Here is a 23,951-nt window from a genome sequence, read left to right as displayed (position 1 = left end):
TTCATCTGGGATGCTGCTGCCCATTGCTCCCCTGGTTGCAAGTATTATGGGGACCCTCAGAGTTTAGGAGATGCATGCCTATGGGGGAAGAAGTGAGGAAACAAGCAGGAAAAGGGAATGGCATGGGCTGCTCCCCAGAGAGCAAGAGCCCTGGGTCCTTTGTCTTGAGGCTTTTATCTCTCATTTGCAGGCAGGAATCTTAGAGGAAGTCTCAGGGGAGGGTTTCAGAAGAATATTCATCAGCTTTTCCACGTGTGCTCCTTTAGGGTCATGGTCTCCACTGATTGGTCAGTACCAGGGCAGCGGGGTCATTAGTCATGGCAGTTAGTCCTGGCTTTGCCCACCTCATTTTGCTGCTTTTCTGGGCCTGGAGCTGAAGTAGGACTGAAGCTTAGATGTTATCTCCAGGGAGGTGACCTTTTGTATCTGGCTGTAAATTGCTTGGCCATTTTGTTCAGCTATTTGTCTCACTTTCCCTATTCCACCTGTCCTGGCTTACTGGCCTGTCTCAATAGGATCTGGGTAAGACAGGTGGACAGCTCCAGGGCAACAGAGGGTCAGAGGGAGAAATTTATCAGAAAAGAAAAGGAGCTGTGCCAGATGTTAGAAGCTACTCCAGAAATACAAACAAGGGCTTTTATGTAAAGGAAGCAGTATCAGCACCAGGAGAGCTCAAGGGGCAGAGGAGTGAAGCAGAAGCATCCACTTGTTTGCACGTGTGCTAGTCAGTGGTGTCAGTGGATGTTGTTGAGTGAGCATGTGTACTGTGTAGTCATTGCATACAAAATGACTGAGTGAGCAGAGCAACAAATCTGCATCAAATTTTGCGTTAAGCTTGAACATTCCTCCATGGAAACTATTCGGATGACTCAGAAGGCCACAGCTATGGGCAACTAGAGATTGACCACTTCATCACAACAATGCGCCCGCTCATGCATTACATCTCGTGCAGAGTTTTTTTGCAAAACATCAAATCACTCAGGTGTCTCAGCTGCACTTTAGCTCAGATCTGGTACCCTGCAACTTGTGGCTTTTCCCAAAACTAAAAAGAAAGGGGAGAGATTTCAGACCATCAATGAGATTCAGGAAAATACAACAGGGCACTTGATGGTGATGGGGAGAGGCTGTGTGAGGCCCCAAGGTGCCTACTTTAAAGGGGACTGAGGCATCATTGTCCTGTATACAATATTTCTTGTATCTTGTATCTTCTTCAATAAATGTCTCTATTTTTCATATTACATGGCTAGTTACCTTCTGGGAAGACCTCATATACAAGGAAAAACAGCAGATATACATACAGGGATATTCACTGCAGTTTTGTAATAGTAAATTTCTCCAAGAGAAAGTGATACTTGAACTGAACCTTCGAGGGTGACTAGAAATTAACCAGGTTTATTGGTCAGGAAACAGAAAGAGGAGAAGGTGTTCCAGCTATGGGAAACAGCATGTACCAAGGTACAGAGATGTGCCAGTACGGTGTGTTGGGGAATTATTAAAAATTGGGCATAATTGGAGCCAAGGATATACTGTGAATGGGGATCAGGGGGCGGGGACATGGCTGGAAAGGAGGAAAAGGTCAGAGGCAGGACAATATTTAATTCCTGTTATAAAAATCAAAATAATTTTGAGTGAAAAACACATTCTTTAGGTTGGCACATATACACAAATGAGAAATCTAATCCTGCTTGCAGGAAATTCAAACCAAGGGAAGTAGTGAACTACACTTGAGTTTCAGTGTTACCTGAAACAATAAAATAAGGAAGATTAATGAGTCATGCTACTTTGATGTCAGATGTGATTATCTCTATGTATTTTAGATTGGTGACAGTTCAAGAACTGGTTATCTTTATAGAAATATTACTCTTTTCTTTGCAAGGTCATCACAGTGGTTCCAGAATTATTTTAGGTAATAAGTTTTGTGTCCCATGCAAAAGGCTATATTTTTAGCCAAGTTGATTGTAAAAAAAGTTTTGCGTATTGTTAATGGACTTATGTCTGTTTGCATAATAAAAATTGCTCCCCAGTTTACCATTATCACATTGAGTTGGTCATTACCTGCTGTTGTTGCTACTTGCCTGTTTTTAAACCTCTCTTACAATTCCCTGTTTATCTGTCCCCTATGTATACTTTTGTCACTTCTACTGCCAAAGGAAGATTTTTGTTTCACCTCTTTCTACAACCTAATTGTTCTCTGACCACAAAGACCAAGACCAAAGCAAAGTGCCACCGTAATAATTCTGTTTGTTGCATGAACAAACACTGGGCCAATGGCAGTACTTCCTCACAAGTGGAAGGTTGTCAGACTCACCTGATAGGTGAATTGAAACAATTGCATCTTAAAAGGTCCTTTTATGATCCTCAAATATTTAAGAGTCTCATTAAATCTGAAGGAATAATTCATGGTGAAAGAACAAGTGTCACAACTGGGAATCATAAGATTACAGAATTTGATAGTTGCACACTCGTGTGCAATTCAGAAGTTATCCAGCTTTTTACAAACGAAGTAGTTGAAGCCCTTAGGAAGACAACATGGTGACTGTGTGACTTTGGGCAATTCACTTATTTTCTCTTTGCCTTACTTTTCTTATCTATTAAATTGATCTTAGCAGTACCTATACCTCAGAAGGTAATTGTAAGCAATAAGCGAGGTAATGCAATTAAGAACTTACAGCAGAGCTTAGCCCAAATATATCACTCAATAAATGTTTGTTGTTAAGAATATAGGGACAACAATGAGCAAGTGGTCTTGAATCTGCTGTTAATTTGCAAAGAACTTGGAAAGTTCCTCAGTTTTACCAATCTGTGAAATGAGGTTGGACTAAGTTAGTGATTTAAATTGTATTGTAGAGCTCTAGGGCACCCCTGAAGGACTACAGAGAGGGGGTGGGAGACCAGCAGGCAGGCATCCAACACCCATCCACCTTCAAGCAAAGCAGTTTAGCTTTCATTTTACTTATATTTTTGTTTGAATAGAAGGGTTCTGCTAAAAATAATAATAATAACAACAACACAACGAGATAATTTTTAAGGTTCTTTCAGCTCAAGATTCTATAATTTCGTAATGACCATGTCGTGTTCCTCTGTTATTCTGGTTTCAAAATAAAGACGAGGGTTTAAAGTGTTAAGGAGCCCTGGCTGTGTGGCCCAGTGGACTGAGTGCCAGCCTGAGAACTGAAAGTCCCTGGTTCGGTTTCCAGTCAGGGCACAAACCTGGGTTGCTCACCAGGTCCCCAGTTGGGGGGTGTGAGAGGCAACCTATCAGCGATGTTTCTCTCCCTCTCTGTCTCCCTCCCTTCCCCTCTGTCTAAAAATAAAGGAATAAAATCTTTTAAAAGAAAACAATGACACGTTGAGGATAAGATCAACTTATAACTATAGGCACAGAGCCAAGACAACTCTAGGCCTCCTGACAGTAAGGAAGAGACATGATAATCTCTTGAGGTTAATGGGAAGGAGATCCTCATATGATTAATGCTCAGTAATGGTGTCACCCTCATAGGAAAACAAATCCTGCTTTCTTGCTTCTTAGTTCCTCTTGAATTGTTTAAGGGGTGCATATTCTTTTGAACAGTGCTGAGGACTATCTACTCTATGATTACCACATTTATTACCCAATCCGTTCCTGGGAAATTGAAGATTCAAATCCTCAAACTGAATTAATAGTTGTTGTTTTTTTAATGATTCTGCTATTACAATTGTTCCACTTTTTTCTCCCCTTTCCCCCCTCTGCCCAGTACCCCTGTTCCCCACCTCAGTTCATGTCCATGGGTCGTGCATAAAAGTTCTTTGGCTTCTCCATTTCCTATACTTTTCTTAACATACTCCTGTCTATATTGTACCTACCAATTATGCTTCTTAATCCCTGTGCATTTTCCCCATTATCCCCGCCCCCTCTCCACTGGTAACCCTCCAAATGATCTCCAGCTCTATGATTCTGTTCCTGTTCTAGTTGTTTGCTTAGATTTTGTTTTTGTTTTTTAGATTCAGTTGTGAGTTTGTCATTTTAATGTTCATAGTTTTGATCATCTTTTTCTTAAATAAGTCCCTTTAACAATTCATATAATAAAGGCTTGGTGATGATGAACTCCTTTAGCTTTACCTTGTCTGGGAAACACTTTATCAGCCCTTCCATTCTAAATGACAGTTTTGCTGAATAGAGTAATCTTGGTTATAGGTCCTTGCTTTTCATCACTATCAATACTTCTTGCCAGCCCCTTCTTGCCTGCAAAGTTTCTTTTGATAAATCAGCTGATAATCTTCTGAGAACTCCTTTGTAGGTAACTCTCTTCTTTTCTCTTGCTGCTTTTAAGATTTTCTGTTTGTTTTTAACCTTTAGCATCTTAGTTATGATATGTTTTGGTGTGGTCTTCTTTGGATCCAACTTTTTTGGGACTCTCTGTGCTTCCTGGACTTGTATGTCTATTTCCTTTGCCAAATTAGAGAAGTTTTCTTTCATTTTTTTTTTTCAACTAAGTTTTCAATTTCTTGCTCTTCCTCTTTTCCTTCTGGCATCCCTATGATTTGGATGTTGGCACTTTTGGAGATGTCCCAGAGTCTTCTTATTCTCTCATTTGTTCTTTTTTTTTTTTAAGATTTTATTTATTTTTAGACAGAGGGGAAGGGAGGGAGAAAGAGAGAGGGAAACATCAATGTGTGGTTGCCTCTCACGCACCCTCTGCTGGGGACCTGGCCTGCAACCCAAGCATGTGCCCTGATTTGGGAATCAAACTTGCGACCCTTTGATTCGCAGGCCAGTGCTCAATCCACTGAGCCATACCAGCCAGGGCCTCTGCTCATTTTTTTAAATTCATGTTTCTTCATTCAGTTCTGGTTGATTATTTATTTCTTCCTTATGTTCCAAATCATTGATTTGAACCCCAGCTTCCTTCCCTTCATTCTTGGTTCCTTGTAGATTGTTCTTTATTTCACTGAGTATAGACTTCATTTCTTCCATTATGATTTTCCTGTATTCAGTGAGTTCTCTCAGCATCCTTGTCACCAGTGTTTTTAATTCTGCATCTGATAGGTAGGCTGTGTCTCTTTTGCCTTATTCTTTTTCTGGGGTTTTGTTCTGTTCTTTCATTTGGGCCATATTTCTTTTTTATTTTACTTTTATTTTTGTTTATTTTTGTGGCTTTCTTAGAGGAAGGTGTGCAAAGCATGGGCCATATTACATTGTCTCCTTGATTTGGCCGCCTCCCTGTGTTTGTTTCTGTGTATTAGGTAGAGCTACTTTGACTCCCTGTCTTAGCATACCTGTGAAGTTGTATGGGGCAGAGCCTTAGGTATTCACCAGGGCCTGGCCACCTGCTTCATGGCTTTGTGGTTCTGCATGTGTGGGAGGGGTTGGAGAGGGGCCAATGCCACTGCCTGACTTGTGGAAGCTTGCTCAGGCATTCACCCTGATTCCAGTCACTTCACCCCCTTTCCATATGCGACTGGTGCCTCTCTAGATGCTGCCCCAGTGGTGTTTCCCAGAGTGGGTGCATTTGTGTTCCCGGACTGTGTGGGCCCATTAAATGGATTCTCCCAGGAGATCAGCAGTTTCTTCTGCTGCCCCAATCCCCGCTGGTTTTTACAGCCAGAAGTCATGAGGCTTTATATTAAAGGGGCTGAAACCCTGGGCTTCGTGATCTGGCCTGGGACTGGGATTGCTCACTCCCAAGGTGCCCCTGTGATTTTACCTACCACAGGTGAATGTGGAACCACCCATTCCGATGGGTACCACCGCCTTGCCACCACACTGCATCTCTCCACCATGGCTCCCTGTCTCTGCCCTTCCTCCCCATCTGGATGAATATGGTTTCTTTAAATCTTTGGTTGTTGGACTTCCATACAGTTCGATTTTCTGGCAATTCTGGGTGTTTTTTGTTTTGAGGTTAGTTGTGATCCTTCTTATGGTTGTGCAAGGAGGTGAAGTGTGTCTACCTACACCTCCATCTTAAACTATAATTCAGACACCTCCAGAAGTCTGAATTATAGTTTATTGAGAAAGAGGACCTTAAGGAGAAATTTCACCATCCCTTCTACTCAGATTCCTTTTTTTAAATAAAAACCTTAGAGTAGTTATTGCTGTATTATTGAGACATGTAGTGAGGTTTGTTCATTTCAGATGCAACTCTTTGATATAGTTCTAATTTTCAGTGAACACACCCCAGTTTCAAAGCTCTAATCAAAAAAGAGGTTGTAGGTATGTCAAAATATTAAATAGTAAGTTTTCAGCACACAGTAAGCTTATGGTGTATTTTCTATTGGGTTAAGTTATTATAGTAGTCTTGTTTTCCCTGCATTTCATACTTTCCTAGGATAAAATTTTTTTGACATTTGTAAGTACTATATCAGATTCCAGTATATAAATTTCAAACTCTTCTTTCCAGCTTGCCCTTTCAAGTGTCTCTAAACTAATGTTTACGTTGTATGAAATGGTTTAAGGGCATTGACTTTCATAAGACAAAAAATGTCACCCTCGGATGTGTGTAGCGTTCTACCACATAATTTTAAGCCTCACATAGAACACACCTAGTTCAGACTGTTACAAGGCATTGCAGCCAACATAACAGATGTAAATGTAAATGAGATAACATGCTTCTTTCTACATTTTCATGACGACTTTATTAAAGCCTAAATTTCACACTAATTCTTTTTTTAATTTTATTTTTCAATATAAGTTTATATTCAATATTATTTTGTATTAGTTTTGGGAGTACAGAATAGTGGTTAGAGAATCATATACTTTACAAAGTATTCTCCCCAATATTTCAAGTACCCACCTGGCACTATACATAGGTATTACAATATTATTGACCATGTGCCCCATGTTGTACCTTACATCCCCACAACTATTTTGTGACTACCAATTTGTACTTCTTAATTTCTTCACTTTTTTTTCACCCCAGCCTCCTTACCTCCCTCCCCTCTGGCAACTATCAGTCTGATCTCTGTATCTATGAGTTCTGGGGGGGTTTTTGTTTTGTTTTGTTTTTTTCAAAGAGAGAGTGGAAGGGAGGGAGAAAAAGGAGAGAAACATTGATAGAAACATTGATTGCCTCTTGCATGCCCCCAAACAGGGACCCGGCCCTCAACACAGGGATGTGCCCGGACCAGGAGTCAAACAGGCGACTTTTGGGTTTGCAGGCCAGCACTCAATCCACTGAGCCATGGCAGCCAGGGCTTAATTTTGTTTGATCATTTATTTTGCTCTTTAAATTCCACATATAAGTGAAATCATACGGTATTTGTCTTAATATCTATCTTATTTCACTTAACATAGTGCCCTCTAGGGCCATATACACTGACACCAATGTTACGATTTAATTCTTTTTTATGCCCTAGTAATGTTTTATTATATATATGTACCACAGATTATTTATCTTCTTATCTATTGATGGACACTTGTGTTGCTTCTACATCTTGGCTATTGTAAATAACACTGCAATAAACATAGGGGTGCACATATTCTTTCTAATTAGTGTTTGGGGTTTCTTCAGATACACAGAAGTGGAATCACTGGGTCAGAAAGCAGTTTCATTTTCAATTTTTTGAGGAACATGCACACTGTTTTCCATAGTGGCTGCACCAATCTGTATTCTCACCCATAAAGCAGGCGGGTTCCTTTTTCTCAACATCCTTGTCAACACTTGTTGTTTATGGATTTATTGATAGCCATTCTGACAGGTGTGAGGTGATGTCTCATTCTGGTTTTAATTTGCATCTCTCTGATGATTAGTAACATTGAGCATTTTTCATATGTCTGTTGGCCATCTGTATGTTCTCTTTAGATAATCATGTGTACATATGCTGGTTTTTTCAATATGGTAGAAAGTGTGGTATATATACAAGGAAAAGGAAATCTTTTGCCTAGCCATGACCCTTGTCTCTCAGTTCCCTTCCCTGAGATGACTCCTAGTCCCAGTTATTTTTTTTGTCCCTTCATATATATGTAATATGCAGTTATATATAAATGCATTTTATGATATAAGAAAGCAAAACTTAACTGTACATTTTTTATTTAATCCTAAGAATTTTGTAAGGTGTTTCCTCCCTGATCACAGAAGCGAAAATGGAGGCTTAGACAAGTGAATCAATCATTATAACCATTCTACAACTAATAAGTTGATCACACCATCAGTTATGTCTTTATTAAGTAGTTCTTTCATCCAGGCATTGGGCTGAGGGATAGAGACAGAACTTCAAGTCCAAATGCATTATACTTCAATGGTGTTTCTATTATGTGGAGTGACTCTTGAATACTTCAGTTTAAAAGACTGAGTGTTTTAAAATTTGGGGAGACTTCCTTATAATCTAAACATACATGTTTAATAGAGAAATCTTAATTCACAGAGCGTAATATACCCAACATCATTCTGCAACAGCTGAGGACAGTATAAAAAGGTCTGCTTTCTAACTAATGTATTCGCCTGCTTAGGCATCTAAGTTTTGTTTCAAAGATTTCTTAGGAAACCCCAACTGCTACAAGGAAGTGTTGCTTTTGGTTTAATGTTTATGCTGCTAATGTATTCCACCCTCAAGTGATCGAAGTGACTAATAGAATTGGCACTAGTTCTCACTTAGCAGATGTGAGTTTCACTTACCAGCCTGTTTTTTGTGCCTTCTGCTAACTTGCAGTAACAGACAAAACTAGACTGAAGAACTTGTTAAAATAAGCAAAAATAAGCAGTGATGCAGTTGCTCTTTAATTTTTAAATTGGCCCAGCCCAGTGGCCTCACCTAAAAGTCATATGGTCAGCCAGTCAGTCTTATGTTCCCTAACATTTAGAGGGCCCTCCCCTGCTGCCCACAGTGACTCAGAGGGCAGCTGCAGATAACGGGAAGGCCTGAGATTCATGTGACAAGCCATGTGCCTTCACCAGAGCAAAAAAGCAGGTGGGGCTTCTCTCTGCCCCCAGCTTTAGATTGCCATTCAGGGATTTTGTTTTTCCCTCCTCAAACTGCTCTGAATTTTCTTTTGACCTAATTTCATCTGTGCAAAAAATGCTGTCAGAAGGGCCTGCTGAGATTTTGTCTGGGCCTGCCTCCCTGAAGAAGGCCAACAGTTTATTTGCACACTAAGAATGGAAAAAATGTTTCTGTGCTTCAGAGATTACTGAACACTCTCTTTACAAAATGAATCAATTTCTTCCAGCAGTGATAATTTTCACTAGTTGGGAAAATAAAGCCATCAATATTCAGTAGCCAACCTCTAGATTTCAAGAGACCACACATTTTCAAGGTTTTTTCTAGTTTTTCTTTTCCAGGTTTAAGTCATTCCCGCCCCCCCCCCCCAAGTGTGGCCTAAGGACCACCTACATCAGAATCACAAGGGTTAAGGAATCATCATCTCTGGAGGAGGACCCAGTAATCTGTGATTTTAACACCCAGTAATCTGTGATTTTAACAAGCACTACAACTCATTTTTATATACAAAATTAACTCAGCTAACTCAGAGTTCACAAGCCTTCATTGCTAACACCAAGGGAGACAGTCCTGGGGAGAGGAATGTTGTTAATGCCTCCCCCTGTCCTCACCTCTCTGTTCCCTCCTTGTCCAACCCCTCAAAAAGTGCCACTTCTGAAGCTGTTGCGCGGTCACTGCAGAAGGACATAGAGGAAAGACTAGGAGCTAAGGAAAGAGCAATGTCCTCTGTTGATGCACTGGTGTGGGACTGGATCCCTGGCCCATGCTGGGAAAGTGGGCGGTCGGACTCCCAAGGTGGGCCACACAGAAGAAGAAGAAGACAGGCCAGCGATGTGGTACAACAGATGCTTCATTAATGTTGTTGTGCCCACTTTTGACCAGAAGAAGGGCTCCAATGCCAACTCTTAAGACCTTGGTAACCTTGGCTTTCTCTAAAGATGCCACTTAGCCCAGTTTAAAAAAAAGATTTCACAAATGCCTTAAAAATAGGCATTTGTAAAAGGACTGATTTTTAGAAAGCAATAGACCAGAATGGTTAATCATTCACAAGGCTCGTTAAAAATGCAAATGCCCCCTCTCCACTCTAATTCAGTAGGTATAGTGTGGGGTCTGGGAACCTGCATTTGTTAAGTCACCTAAAGTGATTCTGATGCAGATTGATCTGGGGGCCCACAGGACATCATTTGTTCAATATGCTGGAGCCTGGAGCAAATGATAGATTGGGAGAAAGTACTTGCACTGTCTACAACTAACAGATTTAATAGCTAGTACAGCATTTTTCAAAGTGTAATCTGGACCCATGGAGTGTCCCAAGAATTTTCAGGGGGTCTGCAAAAAAAAAATTTTTATAATCAAAAATTTTATTTGCCTTTTTTTATGTGTGACTTTTGCACTCCTTGTTCAAAACCAATATTGGGTAAAATTGATAGGCTGGGTACTTAGTGGATAGGGGTGAAATAGAAAACATAGGAAGAATAGCCTAAGGGGAAGGAAAGACTGATTCTGGATGTATTGATTCTGAGGTTACCATGGGACATCCAGATGGAATTAGCATGTAGACATTTATGGATCTGGAGCTCAGCAGAATGATCTGAACTAGACATATACACAATCAATCTTACTTAGGCAAGATGGGTAGGAATTATGCTTCTCTTTACAGATGCCCTAATTCTCCAGGCTAGGTTAAATATCCCAGAAATTCTTTTTGCTCAAGGATATACTTGCCCATCTGTGTGACTTTAGGCAAGTTAAATAAAAAGAAAAAAGCCCTTTCTATTTCTCAATTTTCTCATCTATAAAATGAGGATAAAGGACATTTATTATATGATTGCCGTGACAACGTGTGTTAAATGCTAAGAATGTAGCAAGCACTTAGTAAATGTTAACTATTTTTTTGTAATCACGGCACCCATACTTCTCTTCGTAGCACTGTCACAATTGTTGGCATGTAATTACCAGGTTATACTCCATGAGAATTTGGGTCTGGATCCCTGCAGTGTCCCCAGCACTAGTACATAATGATAGAGGCTAAATAAAAACTTATTCAATGAACTAATCAATATGTTTCTCAGCTGTGTGATTATACTGTAGTAAAGTCCTTGCCATCTTTAAGTTGCCCTTGATTTAACCCAGATCAACAGGTTGAAGTGGGTTCACTGTGACTTCTTTGCTTTGTGCAGTATCGTGTTCCTAACAATCTCTCTGATTGTGCGGGTACACAAGGGGTCCATAGCAGCTTAGGGGGTGGTTTATTAAATGATGTGGATTGATCCTCATCTTCTGCCCCAACTTTGCCTATTGTCAGATACGAAGCAAAGAGAAAAGTTAGGGAAGAAACTCTTAGGTTACAGAGATCAAATCTTTACTTGGATTTTTTGAAACATAACCTGGCATCCATAGGAACTTGGCTGTTTGTTTGTAAATGGTCTGGAAAATCAAAAGCCTAGTGGTCAGTAACCCAACTACTTCTGTACCTCAAATATTACAGACAGCGTTAAATTCCATACATGCTCCATTTTGTGAATGAATAGGTGTTAGTGTAATCAAAGTGTTTTGTCTTTCTCATCTTGGGCTTTGCAAATGGATGGGTAAATGTATTCACTATTCTCTTTGTTGTACCAAAATCATACTGTTTCAGAGCACCAATAACTCACTAGCTATGTAACTTTGGATAAATCACTTCTATCTGGAAGTAAATTTCCTCATTGATAAAATGAATTATTTGGATTCTGGTCTAAGTTCTCTTCCAATTCTGACATCTTTTATCCCCTGTATCATTCAATGCACCAGACCAAACAAATTAATTTTTGCACAGTTTTCCCCCTTTGATCACAGGGAAAAGAGATTTTGCTTTTCCGTAAATCTGGAGGTAAACTTTTTAAATTGTGCTTATGTGACTACAAGGGAGGGACTTTTCTTTAAAAATAAAATACTAAAAATATAGACTTTTTTCTATTTGGCCATTAGGTGTCGCTAAACATCCAGGAAGTATAAGAAACCAGGAATGAATTATAAAATTCTGGTTTGGTCCTCCAGCCCCTGCCATTCCCACTGTCTGAATCTGGTTTGCTTAGTCATGTATTGGTATTTGTGCATCAGTGTCTTGCTGTTTGTAGCCAAACATTCCCTCGGCCACCAGAAAATATGTTTTCTTAATGTCTTCATTTTGCCATTTAAGTCAATATATAGTTATCGAGCATTTGATATACTACATGCCACGATCAAGGCACTCCACAGTAGAATTCCCATTCATCCTTTAAGACCCAGCTCAAATGCACCTCCTCTGTGGAGCTTTATCTCACCCTCCTTCCAAACCCAGAGCATTGTTGAAAAATTTTTGTCACAATATTTTTGTATTGTGTTTACATATTTACAAATCTCCCCAAATTCTGGAAAAAATCGGAATTTCTGTCATAATAAGAGAAATGCACACTAAAACTACAAAGAGAAGTCATTTTCATTTAGTCATTTGGCAAAAATCCACAATTTTATATTTGGTTTAGGGTAACAGGAATTCTCATCCACTCTTGGGAGTATACACTAGTTTATGCTTTCCGGAAAACAATTTTGCAATACCTATCAGAATTTTAAACAGCGATTTTTCTTCTAGACATTAAAAAAAAAGATATATAGTACTTTCACACACAGATACCTGTGTAAAGAGATATTCACTGAAGAATTATTTGTGGTAAAAAAAAATAAATAAAAGACAAAATGTAACCTAAAAGACTGGTTACATTGTAAATCTTACAGTAAATCACCAGAAGTTGTAATAGTCTACGTTTATTGAGCACTTTATAATGGAGTTTCTCACCCTGGCTCGTGTGGCTCAGTGGATTGATAGACGGCCTGCAAACCAAAGGGTCAGTGGTTCAATTCCCTGTCAGGGCTTGTGCCTGGGTTGAAAGCTGGTCCCCATTGGGCATTTGAGAGGCAACCTCCCTCCCCATCTCTCTTCCTCTCTCTCTCAAAAAAAAAAAAAAAAAAAAAAAAAAAAAAAGGAAGGGAGTTTCTCATATACTGTTCATAAAAGCCCTAGGAAGTAGGCACTTAACATTACAGATGAAACTGAGGCAGAGAGAAGTTAAATAATTTGTCCAAAGTGCTTGAAAGAACTGATATTTAAATATTCACCATATGTATCTGGATTCATAATGGCCTGGTAACAGTGGCTCTATCTGGCTGCATCTGGCAGGAGAATTGGGACTGATGGTCAAGGGTAGAAGGAAAAGTTTCTTCCCATTCTATACCAGTGGTTCTCAGCCTTAGTTGCATATTAGAATTACATGGAAAACTTCAAAAAAATACTTTTGCCTGGGTTCACTTCTGGGGTGAATTAAATGAGAATCTCCGAGAGAAGGGATAAGGCGCTGGACTGGCTTTTACAAAGTTTTCCAGGTGATTCAAATGTGAAGTTAGCATTAAGAACCACTTTCTATACCTTCTTGTACCACTTGAGAAAAAAAATTTAACAATAGTAAATGTTACTTTAAAAAGAATCTCAAGGCCTGACCAGCATGGCTCAGTTGGTTGGGCATTGTTCCTCGAAGAGGAAGGCAGCTGGTTCAGTTGCTGGTCAGGGCACATGCCTGGGTTGCAGGTTCAGTCCCTGGTTGGGGTGTGTAGGAGAGACAACCGATAGATGTTTCTCTTACATTGATATTTCTCTCCCCCTCATTTTCCCTCCCTTTCTCTCTCTCTAAAAGTAAATAAATAAATAAGAATCTCACAAAGAAGCATTGTGTCTATGACACAGATTTCTGGAGAACATAGTTTCCTTGTTGACAAGTTTCTTTATCGTGCTAAAAATTATCTCACTGAAAGTTGCTGTATTAGACTGGTTAATTTAGCAAAACCCAAACATTTAGGTTTTTGCCCCAAATCCTTAATATATATACTTCAATTGACTTATTACCCATGACCTGATAAAATCTTTGAGTTCTTTCTATTTCCTATAATAATATAAAAAGTTTTCTGGCCTGCATGTCCTTAATATAATTTAAAAAATTGTCAGCTATATCTGTTTCTTGTTCAAATAGTGGCCAACTAAATTATTTAAGTATTTTTTATTTTTTATGTTCCTGGCATCATCATTCCTCCCTCCTTCATTATATCACTTCCACACAAAAGCATCTTTGTGGTCTCATAGTACAAAAGAGCTCTAAATCTAAGAGAAGTTAACAATTTACACATAAAGCACATTCAGAAATGATTTGAGTTCATCAGGCACACTTCTGTCCTCTCTTTTATTGGCATATAATGGCTAGAGATGGGCTTTCCAGAAAACTCCCGTGAAGGCTTTACTACACGGAAAGAAGTGGGACAAACACCGTGAAACCCAGAGGAAAAGTTCACACTGGTGAGTGACTTACAGGTCCTAGGTTTATGAACCGGTAAGACTTGGGATGAGGAAGGATAACAGTAGCATGAATGATTTTCGCACACTTGAGCAGGGGAAAGGGAATGTTGGCCTGAGGGAGGAGGGATGGTGCTAAGTATGACAACTGGCAGGTGGGTGATCAAAGGTCCACTTACACCATCCCACAGAAGGGGTCTCTTTGATCATTAAATTGGCATCCTCTAAAGTATCTTTCTTCCCTTTGAAAAAAAAAAAAGGGAAGTGGTATTCACCACTTCCAACCCCCTTCTTTCTTCAGAATGCTGCTGTTTATACTTGCGACATTTTTCAAAATCATTTCGTTGGTTGTGCATTTTACAACCTGCACAGGGAAACTGAGACACATGTGGGCACTTTGCTATGAAGTGTTCCAGCCTGACACCTATTTCTGTGCAGAACCTTGAGTGTAACCATGGTTTCACAGTGAACTTTGGTTTTATCAGATAAAGACTGAATTTCAACATTGTAGTTTTTGTTTGGCCATAAGTGGATTGCTAAATATTTGTTCTAATTTTTACAGGTTAAAAAAGCCCTTCAGCAAAAGGCTCTCATTTGCCTCTCACATGGTTGATTCTAGAAAATGAGATACACAGTAACATCTTGAATATTCCTCACTCCCTCAGTGTTGGACCTAAAACAATAGTGGACTAAAATAAGAATAGAATTACTTAAAAAACCCTGAGATGCTAATTTAACAGAGAACACATAACTGATTTATTTTGTCACCAAAACAGCTAAACATTTATTAAATAAAATTACTTAATACCTGGCCTCTTGTTTAATTTTCCTCCTGATTTATAGTTAATATATTTTGATACTATGCATCCTATGTGCAGGCACTTCATACTTCACCTCATTTAAGCTTCCCTCTGGCTTTCCACTGGTATCCCTGCTTCCTGCCCTTTTTCTTTTGTAGCTCACACTTTGCCTCTGACTCCTACTTTTTTCCTCTGTTATTTACTCTGCTCCCATTATTTTTCTCTCAGCTTCATTACTCTGTTCTTGGCAAATATTTTTTAATTTTTTTCTGTGAATCCCCTGCCTCCATCTTTTTTTCCTATGCCTGCCTTTGAAACTGGAAAAACTGGCATTCCTGTTGCCTGTCACCTACCAGACCCAGTAAGCAGGGATTGAATCTCTATAGGAGATTTATTCAGATGGTCAGGGACCTGAGAAAATGGGGGGTTGTACCCTAACAGACTGTCTTGTATTCCATATTAAACTTACCCTTTTTATAAACAGAAGAAAAGTGTAAGTAAGGGATTTGGAATTCAGGGGGGAAATTAATAAGATAAAAAGCTGCAGCATTCTTTCATCTGTGTCCTGGGCGGTGAACATGTCACCCTGGAGTACAAAGGCTCAGATACCATCCTATTGCATGCAGCCCTCCTGAGGCCCAAAGGTGGAACTGCTTATGGTCTCCTGGAGTCAGGGTCAGTCACACCTTCAGTTCCTGAAACAATAGCTTTTTATATACATCGATTACTAAGCTTATTAGCTATTACCTAAAACTAAAATTTTTCCAACATTTGAGTCCCTTATCACCTTCTGTGTGTGTTGACCAATGTGAAGAAAATCTAGAGGAAAAGCACAAAATATTTTCTTAAAATACTGTTAGACTCTAGTTGCCATTGAAGGGGACCAAACTTTTGCCACCCTGAAGCTGCCTTCTGGGATTTTGATTTTAAGTGGTTGTTAAGAAACAACAGAAGGAATCTTTGACCCTCCTCCTTCCTGCCTGAGATTCAGATGAACAGGCCTGTTTGAAGAAGAAAATTTTAGGATGTTGCCTGAGCCCACTTTGAATTAAATATGGTAAATAGGAGGGCTTCAGGTAGGGAGAGGCCTGTTAGCTCAATTCCCTGCGTCCCACTGTCTCTGAGTTGCTTAGCAATTTTCCTGCCATGTGTGCTCTGTTCTTCCTCAATTACCTGTTGCCAACATAAGAGACATTCAAATCTGTAGAGAATTTTTTGTGAGTTTATTTGAGCCAAACCAAGGACAATTGCCAGGAAGCAAAGTCCTAACAGATGGAGAAATACCCCAGAAAATGGCAGTGTAGCACCTTATTTTATACATTACAATCAAAGGAAGAGACATAAGGGGGTTATATGAAAATTACCAGTGATCAATTAAGGAGGCAAGAGAAAGCAAAGTGGGGAAACCACTGGGATTGGATAAAAGGTAAAATGGTAGACACATAACTTCTTTTACAAAGTGGATACAGGATAGTTAACAGTCAATAATTAACATGATCACAACAACCATGAGGGGATTTGTAGTCTCAGCTCTGGTGCTTGTGCCCAAGGGTTTCAGAAAAAGGGAAGTTACCTCGACATTCCAAAGGTAAGGTATCATAGATGCAAAAAGACGATAGGCTCAGTTAGGGTAGAGATTGACCTTTATTAGGGAAAAATGCTGGCCTAGGACCTGATGACTCACCATGACCTGCTTTTAGTTAATAAGTTTTAATTTCAGACCATCCCTTGTGGTTACTTCAGGTCTCTAAGTTTGTAAGGCTACCTGCCACACAGGCCTCCCCTGAGTTTGTCAGGTTAATATGTGGCCCCTCGTCCTCCACACTGTGAATCACCCATTCTCACTTCAGAAGTTTAATACCCCTTCTCCCTGTTTTCTCCTTTGTCCAAAATGTTATATATATCGAATGTTGGTCTCATTGTCTTTGGACGTTTTCATGCATATGTGTTTTCCCTTGCACATGTATTACAATTTGATTTTTCTCCTGTTAATGATTATTAGCCCATCTAGAGGAAATTTGAAGGTGAGAAAAAAGTATTAATTATTTTGCTCATTTTTTTTTTCATCATTTAAAATGTTTTAGCTATTCTGGTGGGTGTGTGGTGTTTTAGGATACATTTCCTGCATCACTAATGATTTAGATTATCTTTTCTTATGCTGCTGGCCACTCACTTATCTTCTTTTGTGAGATGTCTCTTCAGACCTTTTGCCAGTTTTTAAAAATGAGTTGTTTGTCTTTTTATTATTGTGGGAATTCTATATTCATCAATGATACCAAAGCTTTATCAGATATGTCAATGTAAGAAACACCCAAACCTGTAAGAATTTTTATGAGTTTATTTGAGCCAAGGTGATGACAATTGTTGGGAAGTAAAATCTCAAGCGATTGAGAAAATGCTCCTGAAAAATGACAGTTTTATCACTAATTTTATACATCAGAATCAAAGGGGAACACATAAGGGGGCTACATGAAATTCATTGGTGATGGATATGGGAGGCAGGAGAAAGCACATGGAGTGGAGGGGAGGGGAAATCTCTAGGACTGGATAAAAAGTAAAATGAATAGACATGTACTTCTGAAGCAGGGTGCAGCCAAGAGGAGGGCCCCAAGAAGGGATTTGTAATGGGGTCCAGGACTCGGGGTGTCCAGGAAACATTAGAAAAATGTATATAGGATGTCCTCACCCCTACAGGCCTGAGCCAGGGGGGATGGGACACATGGAACAGGGCCATTCAGAGCTGTTTTGGGTAGCAACAGCTTTGTAGCTAACCCCTGGCAGTCATTTAACATATCTATAACCTTTAACTGGTTTCATGGATATGTTAAATAGCTGTGGCCCTGCTTTGAGCCAGGGAGATGGGAGTGGCTTCCACCCAAGATGGGACTGGGAAGCAACTCCCCCTGGTTACAGGGCCTGCGTGAAAGCTTGGAGATGATTGGCTCCAAGCCATGGGGCCACACCTGCCCAGACTTACTATGGCAGCCCAGTAAAGCTGGAAGAATACGGGGATGCTGGCAGGTGTAGCTGACTGTAGGAGGAGTCGGAAATGGGCTGCAAAGGAAGATGGGAACTGGGATTTAAACCTAGGCCCGGCAGCCATAGGTAAGAAGAGACCATGCGGCTCTGAAGGGAAGAAGAGACCATGTGGCTCTGAAGGGAAGGAGAGACCACGCGGCTTCAAAGTAGTGGGGAGGACCACAAGGTTTTAGGATAGAAAGGAGAGACCACGCGGCTTCAGAGTAGTGGAGAGGACCACAAGGTTTTAGGAGAGAAGGAGAGACCATGCGGCTCTGAAGTAAAAGAGAGACCATGCGGCTCTGAAGTAAAGAAGAGACCACGCGGCTCCATAGTAGTAGAGGAGGGCCACAAGGTTTTGGGGGAGAAGGAGGAGACCACGCGGCTCCAAAGTAAATGGGGAAAAGGACCACGCGGTTCTGAAGGAGAGTAAAGAGGACCACGAGGTTTTGGAGTGCTTCTTCTTGCCACGCGGCTTAGGCAGCAGGAGAGACTTTGCAGCCATAGAGAAAGGGGAGAGAGGACTCTTGCTGGTGGGCCATGAGAAGGTGCCACACGGCTTTGGATTAACTGGAGGTTGCAGCAGCCACACAGCTGATGGTGCCGGGAGCCTGAATCACGGACTTCTACTTCTTTTCCTGAGACATGGTACCCCGGACTGGGCACGGGGAGAGGGAAGGACTGTGCATCTGTGGGTATTCTAGAGGACTTTAGTATCTTATTGAAGACATTAGGTCATTATTCTAAGTTTGTGTAACTTTTAAATAAACAATTCCTTTCCTTTTCACCAGTCTCTGGCATTGAGAGACGTCTTTCCTCTGGCGGCGGGCATTGTGAACCTAGCAGGTGGGCGTGGGGGAAGGAACGTCCAGAGACAGAAAGGGGGAATCCTTTCTGTAATAATTTATCGTGAAGGAACCACCCCCCCCCTTGCTCTGTAACACTTCTTTTACATAGGAGGGTATAGGATAGTTAAGAGTTAAAAATTAAAACAATAACATTAACAATGAGGGGTTCTATGGTTTCCTGCTTTGGTGGGAGATTGTGCCCTGAGGGATCTAGAAAAAGGAAATTACCCTGACATCCCAAAGATATGTTATCATAGAATCAAAAAGACAATAGACAGCCTCAGTTAAGGTAAAGACTGACCTTCGTCAAGAAAGATGTCATCCTAGAACCTGACTACCTACTATGACTCAATTTTAGCTAGAAAGTTTTTTTAAATTGATTTTAGAGAGAGAGAAAGGAAGGAGAAGAGAAAAAGAGAGAAATATTGATTTGCTGTTCTGTTACTGTACAGTCACTTGGGATTCTGCTGCTTGCCACCAATAAACTCCAGAGGCAGAGGTTTGGTGAAAAAGGAAGGGGCTGTTTATTTAAAAGCTATACAATTTTGGGCCCTTCTTCTTTGAGAGATTGGCCACCTTTCCTCTCCAAGCAGATCATGTCTTGGTAGACTTATTCTCATCCGTGAAAGGTGGGGTTTCTGTGGGTGGAGCACCCCCACAGTAGAGTTGTGAGAAGCTTAGAAATAAAGGTCTCTTTTGAAGTAAGTAAGTAAGTAAATAAATAAATAAATAAATAAAAGCTATACAATTTTGAAATAATAATGGGCTTCTGCCTCAAAGCTTATTTCCTTTAAAACACCCAAAAGAAAATAACCCCTCCACACCTGGCCAACTCAGTTCAAGGATGCACCTGGAATCCCTTCCCCCATTTAAAAATGTTGTCCTTTGTGATATGCAGGTGGCTGCAGCATGATTATCCAGGTGACTCGGCAGGTTCTTGGTCACAGTTCAACTTCACGCACCTCTTACAAGTCTGTGTGCACTTGGCTGGGCAGTACCATGCAGCACAGCACACTGCTTTGGCTTTCTGTGTGGAAGAGTTGTGGTGTGGCTTAGAGCCTGGCCACGGGATCTCCAGGGCCTGCTGACCTGGGCACTCTGGCTCCTCACCCCTGACCAGGCCACAAGGGGAAGGAAAGAAAAAGGGCTGCATTTCTGCATGTTCTCCACTTTTAAAGTCCCATCCCCAAATCCCATGCAAGGCAGGAGTTTTCAGCCTGTCCACCAATTCTGGCTTACATCCACCACACTCGTCAGCCCACACAGCATCATTGTGTGGGGTGGGGCATCACCTTATGACACGTATAGTGTGACATTTTCAGCCACCACAGCCTGTGCAGACTCTGTGCAAGCAGCGTTCCAAGGTCACACCTGCCTTGGTTGTGCACTGTTGTCTGGGGAAATGGAAGCAGGAGGTGCTGAGCTGCTCGTTGCCAGAGCTGCACTAGCTTGTTCACTGTCATCTCTGTCAGGCTCCTCTTATGGCCTCTCCCTTCCCGGGGGGTGAGGGGAGAAGCCTCTCCTGCTAAATCAGGGTGCCCCTGAATTGGGGTCTCCCCTGCTCCCCAGTGATTTGGTTGGACCCCTCTGTTACAGTTCCACTTATTTATGCATTCAAACCCACATCCTTGATATATCAGGATGATGCTCTAACCAACTGAGCTACCCAGCCAGAGCTAGCTAGAAAGTTTTAATTCCAGGTCATCTTGTGTGGTTGCCTTAGGTCTTGAGTTTGTAAGGCCACCATGCAGGCCTCCCCCAAGCTTGTCAGGTTTAGTATGTGGCCCCTTTTTTGTCCACATATATATGCTTTGTTAACATATTTTCCTGTGCGTGGCTTGCTTCTTCATTTCCTTAAGGGTGACATTTGATGATCAGAAGTTTTTAATTTCGACGAAGTCTACTTTATCAGTTTTTCTTTTGTAGTCATTGTGTCTTATCTAAGAAACCGTTGCCTAACCCCAAATCATCCAGATATTTTTATTGGGGACCACTTTGTGTGGTATAGGAGACTGTAGCCCCATGCAAGCTAGGCCTTGAAAGAGGCCTCTAAGACTTGACTGGAAAACTGGGAATGCAGGAGGCAGGCATGACCCAATGCTAGCACTGAGGGTTCCTGTGGGAAATCAGGACTGAAGAATGCATTGTACCCTTTGAAGCTTGGTTTATACCTGTTGGTATAAACCAGATGTTTAAGTTCAAAGCATAAGTGAGTGAACTCCTAATCTCATGAACTATGCCTTAATGACCCTCTGGTGTCAGTATGTCTAACAGACCCTGACCTGAGGCAGATCTCTGTGTTTCTTCAATTGTTATCTGTAGATAATATCTGTTTTCTGTAACTATATAGCCCTTTGGCATTGATTGATGAGCTATGCATGTCTGCTGTATACCCCTGCACATACTGATCTCAATAAAAGCCATTTCAGAGAAGGGCTCAGGACATTCTCTGCTAAAGGGAATCACCAGCCCCTTTCCCCCCAACAGATTGTATCTGGGCCAACTCATTTCATCCATGACTGGGAGGACTCCATAGGACGGGGTTCCCCTCATATTTTCATGTTTTCCTCTAAAAGCTTTATGGTTTTAGCTTTTACATTTAGGTTTGTGATTCATCTCAAAGTACTTTTTGTGCATATTGTGAACTAATGGTTAGGATTCATTTGTTTCCATATGAATATTTAGTTTTCCAGAATAATTTATTGAAATGGCTTTCCTTTACTCATTGGATTGTTTTGGTGCAGTTTTTTGAGAATTTAAAGGCTGTTTAAGGATGAGTGGTTTGCATTTTTAATTATCTTTTTAATTTTATCATGTTGTCACCTGTGGATCTGGTTTATATAATATTGGATATTTTGTTTCAGGGCACCTTCTTTTTGGCTCAGCACATTGTCAGTTTTATTAAATGATCCTCATGTGCCTAAACAATATGTTTTTTTCTCTGTCAGTTGCAGAGTTCTATATCAATCATTTGAGGAAGTGTTTTGTGTTGAACAAATGTCATACTCTTAAAAAAATGTTTTTGGGTGGAACAGAAGGTGCCCTCATGGGAGTCAACATCTGCCACAACAAAGACCACAAGGTTCGGCACAGGGACACCAAGAGCCAGGACGTCTACCTGAGGCTGCTGGTCAAGCTATACAGGTTCCTGGACAGACAGACCAACTCCACCTTCAACCAAGTGGTGCTGAAGAGGCTGTTCATGAGCCGTACCAACCGGCCACCTCTGTCCCTTTTCCAGATGATCCGGAAGATGAAGCTTCCTGGCTGCAAGGGCAAAACTGCAGTGGTTGTGGGGACTATAACCGATAACGTGCGTATCCAGGATGTGCCCAAGCTGAAGGTGTGTACACTTCGTGTGAGCAGCCGCGCCCGGAGCCACATCCTCAGGGTGGGGGGCAAGATCCTCACCTTCGACCAGCTGGCCTTGGTCTCCCCCAAGGGCTGTGGCACCGTCTTGCTTTCTGGTCCTCTCAAGGGCTGAGAGGTGCACAAGCATTTAGGCAAGGCCCCAGGAACCCCTCACAGCCACACCAAACCCTATGTGCAATCCAAGGGCAGAAGTTCGAGTCCTACCTTGTCATTAAAAAGATTTTGGATGCTGAAAAAAAAAGTTTTTGGCTTGAATTCTCATTTTTTGAAATATATATTAGTCTCCTAGGTTGTCATGCTTGTGGAATGGCAAGGAGTCCATTGTGTTTCAAAGGCAGTAAGGAGGAGAGGAATACGAGTTGAGAGCAAAGAAGCAGTAGGGTCCTAGGTGGGTATCTCAGTTGGTTAGAGCATCCTCCTAATACACTAAGGTTATGGGTTCAATCCCCTGTCAGCGCACATACAGGAATCAGCCAATGAATGCATGGATGGGGGGAACAATAGATCAATGTTTCTTTCTCAGTTGTCTCTCCCTTCTTCTCTCTTTCTCTAAAATTAATAAATAAATTTTAAACTGATAAGAACAGATACTATACTTGATCTTAGCCAAAAGGCTGAGAAATGATCTAAAATTAATAAATAAATTTTTTAAAAGATGCAATAGGGCCAGACCATGCCAGATGTTGGCTTTGGATTTTACTCTGAGTGAGTTGAGCCAGTTTTGAAGAGGATTACACTAATGCTGTGTTGAGATTAAAAAAGGGGATGTAGTCTCTGACTGGTGTGGCTCAGTAGACTGAGCATAAGCCTGAGGACTGAAAGGTTGCTGGTTCAATTCCCAGTCAGGGCACATGGCTGGGTTGCAGGCCATGTCCCCAGTTGGGGGCATGCAAGATGCAACCAATCAATGTTTCCCTCCCTCTCTTTCTCTACCCCCTCTAAAAATAAGTAAATAAAATATTTTTAATAAAAGGGGGTGTAGTGGTAGGGGTTCCCTAAGAGACTAGCTAAGAGATTATTGTAGAAGGACAGGCAATAGAAGATAATGTTTGGACCAAGTGGTATGGGAGGAAGAGACAAGAAGGGTTTCTGGATTCTGGGTATATTGAATATTTTGAAGATAATGCCAGCAGATTTTGTTAACAGTTTATAAGTGTGGGGTCTGAGAGAAAGAGAGGATTCAGGGATGACACCAAGATTTTTGACCGAAACTGTTAAAAGAAAGTAGTTACTAAGTGGGGGCTGTGTGTGTATGTGTATATATATATATATATCTGTGAGCTCTATACCAGCATAGTCAGTATCTTCTGTTTCTTTGCTTCCTCTCAATAGTGCCTTTATGATTGAAATTCTGACAAATCTAATAATGTTAACATCTAACATGTATCTAGTATTTACATGTCAGGTATGGTACAACTAATGTAAATGTAAATTTATTCCTTTACTTCAAATTTTAATCATTTAAAACATAGCTGATAGGGCCTATTGTTGCCCCCATTTATACGTAGGGACACTGAGCCCTAAAGAAGTTAGATAATTTGCTCAGGTTTACATAGCTAGTAAAAAGGAAAGCTGGAATTTTTTTTAAGTTTTCTCCAGATGTATGGCTCTTTACTTTTAGAACGGTTGCCTTAATTTTTTAAC

The 23,951-nt window shown here is 40.8% G+C and overlaps 1 protein-coding gene and 1 pseudogene across 1 annotated transcript in view; one reads left to right on the top strand and one right to left on the bottom strand.

The window, feature by feature from the left end:
• Positions 1 to 22,490, top strand: part of LOC112302808 (uncharacterized) — a 93,216-nt gene extending 70,726 nt beyond the window's left edge. Inside the window, exon 3 of the mRNA XM_053910448.1 lies at positions 22,177 to 22,490. Coding sequence (XP_053766423.1) covers positions 22,177 to 22,419 — 243 coding nt within the window. The 3' untranslated portion in view covers positions 22,420 to 22,490. The remainder of the gene's footprint in view (positions 1 to 22,176) is intronic.
• A 292-nt stretch (positions 22,491 to 22,782) lies between these two features.
• LOC112302913 (U2 spliceosomal RNA) lies at positions 22,783 to 22,933 on the bottom strand (annotated as a pseudogene).
• Positions 22,934 to 23,951: the final 1,018 nt, after the last annotated feature.

This window comes from Desmodus rotundus, chromosome 1 (genome assembly GCF_022682495.2).
Source record: "Desmodus rotundus isolate HL8 chromosome 1, HLdesRot8A.1, whole genome shotgun sequence".
NCBI classification, from domain to species: Eukaryota; Metazoa; Chordata; class Mammalia; order Chiroptera; family Phyllostomidae; genus Desmodus; species Desmodus rotundus.
Note: the sequence above shows the minus strand (reverse complement) of the source record. Positions and strands in the feature narration are given on the sequence as shown.